Source organism: Galeopterus variegatus, unplaced genomic scaffold, assembly GCF_000696425.1.
Source record: "Galeopterus variegatus unplaced genomic scaffold, G_variegatus-3.0.2 Scaffold231, whole genome shotgun sequence".
NCBI classification, from domain to species: domain Eukaryota; kingdom Metazoa; phylum Chordata; class Mammalia; order Dermoptera; family Cynocephalidae; genus Galeopterus; species Galeopterus variegatus.
This window is the reverse complement of record NW_007726342.1, coordinates 822509-827056: the sequence shown is the minus strand read 5'-3', so window position 1 is coordinate 827056 and position 4548 is coordinate 822509. Positions and strand designations below refer to the sequence as shown.

At 55.3% G+C, this 4548-nt stretch overlaps 1 protein-coding gene across 1 annotated transcript in view; it reads right to left on the bottom strand.

Annotated features, from left to right (window-relative positions):
- Positions 1 to 4548, bottom strand: part of PLEKHG3 (pleckstrin homology domain containing, family G (with RhoGef domain) member 3) — a 41469-nt gene that overhangs the window by 11588 nt on the left and 25333 nt on the right. Inside the window, exons 2-7 of the mRNA XM_008566260.1 lie at positions 3311 to 3694; positions 2176 to 2273; positions 908 to 977; positions 532 to 578; positions 292 to 442; positions 60 to 207 (exon numbers count right to left, since the gene is read on the bottom strand). Of these exons, the coding sequence (XP_008564482.1) occupies positions 60 to 207; positions 292 to 442; positions 532 to 578; positions 908 to 977; positions 2176 to 2273; positions 3311 to 3655 (859 nt within the window). The 5' untranslated portion in view covers positions 3656 to 3694. The remainder of the gene's footprint in view (positions 1 to 59; positions 208 to 291; positions 443 to 531; positions 579 to 907; positions 978 to 2175; positions 2274 to 3310; positions 3695 to 4548) is intronic.

Below are 4548 nucleotides of genomic sequence, written 5' to 3'. Positions count from 1 at the left end.
CCGGGCAGCCACATTCCCTCTCCCAAGCCCCAGTCCACCCACCCCTGAACCTGCCCTGCCTTCAGCCCAGAGCACCTGGAGCCGGACCGCATGCTCATGCCGCCTCTTCATGTCATTAATGTACCAGGCCACACAGGTCATGGTGTCAATGGCATCCTCCACCACCTCGAAGCCATCCTCTTCTTCATCAAAGTGTTTGGCAATTTCCTGTGCACGAGACAGGGGTTTAGGCAGCCCTAACTTGAAGACCCTCCCCCATGGCCCAGGTACCTGGGAGGCCCCGTGGGCTACCTGGAGCAGCAGGTGGTACTTGAGGATGCGCTGGACTGGCTTCAGCAGGTAGGAGCCCAAGGGCAGTGAGTGCTGCAGCAGCTCCTGCCGGTCCCGGAAGAACTTGGCCTGTTGCTTGTCCTGCATACACTCTGTCAGGGCAGCCACTGAGCTGGGAGCGAGGAAGAGGGGCTGTCACCGCCTGGGGAAGTCTGGACTCACCAAATGGCTCTACCTCCCCGCTCCACCCCAATTACTCACTTGGGGTAGTTGTTGCAATACTGGGTGTAGATATCAAATTCTTGGCTCTAAGGAGAGACCAAAAATAGTGATTTCAGGGAGCCTCCCATTTGATTGTATACCTGGTGGTACCAAATTCAGGTCCCCAGCTTCCAGTGCATGCTCTGTCTTCCCTACCTCCGAGTACCAGCAGATCCATCTTTGTACTGTTTGTCCAGGACATCCCATTCACCCAGCAGCCCCTGGCTCCACCCCAGATGCCCTCCCTGTTCAAGGCAGGGCACCTGGCACTTCCCCTGTAGAGGGATCCCCAGGACTCTGATGTCCCCTTGTGCTGGAGTTCCTGTCCCTCGAGCTTCCAGCAGGGCTGGAGGGGCAAGGACTCAGCCCTTCTTACCCTTTCCACAAAGCAGCTGGCCACAGCCACAGGGTCATTATTGCAGCTGTCCAGGTCTCTGAGTAGCTGGCTGGGTGAGGGGAGAGTGGCCATTAGTCCCAAGATCTCTGCAGCCACTACAGTCAGCCACACACCCTCTCCCCAACCTCCTCATGCCCAGACTCACAGCCAGCCCTGTTGTCATGCTCAAGAGTTGGGGTTTCCACCCTCTGAGTGGAACCTGCCCAGGGCAGCAACCACAGAAAGCAGCCAACACCACCACAAAGACAGAGAGTGAGGGAGACCCGTGTGCTCGGCAAGCAGGAAAGGAAGTGGGGACACCAGTACCCACCTCAGGAGGGGATACAGCTCCTCTGCGGGCAGAAGGAGTCAAACACACAAAAGCAGAAATTAAAGGGGAGAAGAAGAGAGAGGGGGTTCCAGCAAAGGAACTCAGGCTCCCAGTTCAGAAGGATGCGGGAGACAGGGGGAGACAGGGAGAGACAGGCAAGTCCCAGCACCCTTGTTCTTAGATGGGGTCACTGTAAAAAACCCTGGAAACAATGCCCCCCACCTCCTCCGTCTGTGCCCCTCCACTTTTCCCAACCCCCACCATTGGCCTAAGTCTTGCCTGTGCCCTGCCCTCCCAGACTTCTCCAGATCTGCCCATCTTAAGGGACCTGGGGGAAGGTTCCTCCTGTCCTATCAATGCTGTGGTCCGAAAGCAGCAGACTTGGGCCCTCAAGGAGCCCCCTTTGCCCTGAGACGGCCCTGAGACAGCCCTGAGACAGCCAGGCCTCGTTATGCCTCCCCCATCAGTCTTGCCTGGCCAGTGCATTCCACTAACAGGACAGATCATCTCCAGGGAGCCCTAACTTCCCCTGGGGTTGGTGGGAAGGAAGAGAGGAAATTAAAAGATGTGCAAGTGGGTGACAAAGATGAGAAGAACTAAGGAACCACCCACAGGGAAGAGCACCAGTGTGTGAGGGTCCAGTGGTCTCTGAGAGGTGCAGGCCCAGGCTGGACCCAGCAAGTACATGCCCTCAAACGATCTCCCCACACCTGTGATAAAGCACATCAGCCCCAGGGCACATTTTCCCAGCTGCTGCCCTCTCTCCTTCAGGGAGCTAACTACACGGTTGTACAGGTAGGGACCACCCTCCTCATCCTCAGGGATTAGGCCACAGGCCCTCATGTCATAGCCCACCAGTCCACAGCCATCCAGGGAATCCCCCCAGGCCCTGAGGTGGCCCCCCAGGCAGAATGTGGTGTCAGGTGCACTCACATACCTGTTCAGTGCATAGATGTTTTCTATGTTCCCGAAGAGGGCACTGACTTGCTCTGGCTTCAGCAGCCCAGGTGTATCGATGATCTTCAAGAGGTAGTCCTGCATGGAGAGAGGCAGTCAAAACTCGGTCCATCCTGGCACAATCCCGTCCCCCACCTCCCCTGCCACACCTCATTTCTATACTGCATTATACAGCTAGGTCACAATTTCACAGACATCAGCTACTGCACTGGGATAGCGTCCACCCAAAATTTCATGTCCACTTGGAATCTCAGAATGTGACCTCATTTGGAAATAGGGTCTTTGCAGATGTCATTAGTTAAGGATCTCAAGATGATATCATATAGAATTTAGCATGGGCCCCACATCCAATGACAGTTGTCCTTATAAGCAGAGAGGACACAGAGACACACAAAGAAGGTGGTGGGAAGACACTGGGATGATACATCTACGGGCCAAGGAACGACAGACCGCCAGCACCACCAGAAGTTGGTTGAGAGGCATGGGACACATTCTCCCTCAGAGGCAACCCAGCCAACACTCTGATTTCAGCCTTGTGGCCTCCCGGACTGAGAGAGCATACATTTCTGTTGTTTTTAGCCACCGACCTGTTGTAATTTATTAAGGCAGCCCTAGCAAAGGAATACACCTCTCTCTGCAGCGGGACAGAGGGCTTCCTCAGTGGCAGCCACCTTTTTCCAGGTGCCCTGCACGGTATGAAACACTTCACCTGCATTCACCCTGCAAGGTAGGTGTGTCTTCATTTTACAGGTGAGGAACCTGGGGCTCAGGGAGCTACACACAGGACCCCACAGCCAGAAAACAACAGAGCAGGCATCTGGATGTAACTGGAGGTCTCTGTGGGACAGTGTCTCTCCAACATCGTCTTCCTCCTCTCCCTATCCATGGTGCTCACTCCCTGGACATCTGCAGGAAGTGCTGCGGCCCAAGCCACCCACACAGCCACACATCACGAGGATAACTAAGCGTGAGGAGCCAGCAGCTTCCACGAGGGCTGGAGACCTGAGGCCTCCCCACGACCCCATGGGAAGCAGATCTCCAGAGACTAATCCATCAGGGACAACGTTCCTTCCCAGGGTGAAAATAGGTTTAAGCCACCACAGGAGGCCCCTCACCTCGACGATGCTGCGCAGGTCCTGCACGTACATGCGCTCAGTCTCCACGATCTCCCGCACCACCCGGCCCAGGTAGCTGAGCTTATGTGCGGGCCCTGCTGCCACCCGGCTGCTGAATGGGGATAGGGACCCCTTCATGTTCAGCCAGCCACTGGAGTTGTTGTTGCTGTTGGGGGCATGCCGGCCTCGTGGGGAGCTGGCCCCATTCTTGGCGGAAGCCTCGGAGCCATTGGTCTCCATGGCACTGCGGCTGTCACAGGAGGAGCCCGACGAGGAGGTGGTGGAGGTCAGGCTCACCGGCCGCTCCTGGCTGCCATCCTGGCGGAGGGAGGTGGAGATGGGCATCCTGGCATTGCTGCCGGGGGTGGGCACCCCGGGGAGATTCTGGAGCAAAACACACAAAGAGTCAAGCTCAGAATCCCCACAGAGACAGAAAGTAGAGGGGTGGCTGCCAGGGGCTGGGGGGCGGGGTGGGAAGTTAGTGTGCAGTGGGTACCAGGTTCAGTTTTACAAGATGAAAAACGTTCTGTGGATGGATGGCGACGGTGGTTGCACAACAACGTGAGTGTACTTAACACCACTCACTGATCTGTACCCTTAAAAATGGCTAAGATGGTAAATTTTACGTTAAGTATATTTCACTGCAATTAAGAAACAAAACAAAACAAACTGAATCCCAGGGAGGGCTCTTCTGTCAGTCTCTGAGCATTGACAAGGATGCCCGAATAATACTCCTCCCTTATTCCAACAGTTCCACCTCCATCCTTCCCAGGGTGGAGGAAAGGTGGCCCACATGACCATACAGAGCTCAGAAAGGTGAGACACCAGAAAAGCCGAGAAGACATCTCTGGCAGTGCAGTGACCCAGTGTGCCTTCTGAGAATCCAAAGCCCAGCCCCACTGCTTGGGCACAGTACCTGGCCTCTCAGAGCCTCTGCTCCTCACCTGTAAAATGAGGGTGGAGATGGCCTACCCCAGGGCTGTGTCCTCAAGGATGAAGTGACCTGCTGCCTATAAGGCTCTGAGTATGGTACCTGGCACAGAGTAAGTGCTCTGTAAACCTCAACATGGTGATGATAATGGTAGTTGTCAAAAGGCACTTTCTAAGTGCCCACCTGTCAGGGCCTGTGCTGAAGTCACAGTACAGGGATAGGCAAAGATATGGCTCTTACAACATGAAGACAACACACATACCAAAGGGCAATATTCTCCCAGGAGAGCCAAGTCTTGTGAGTACCA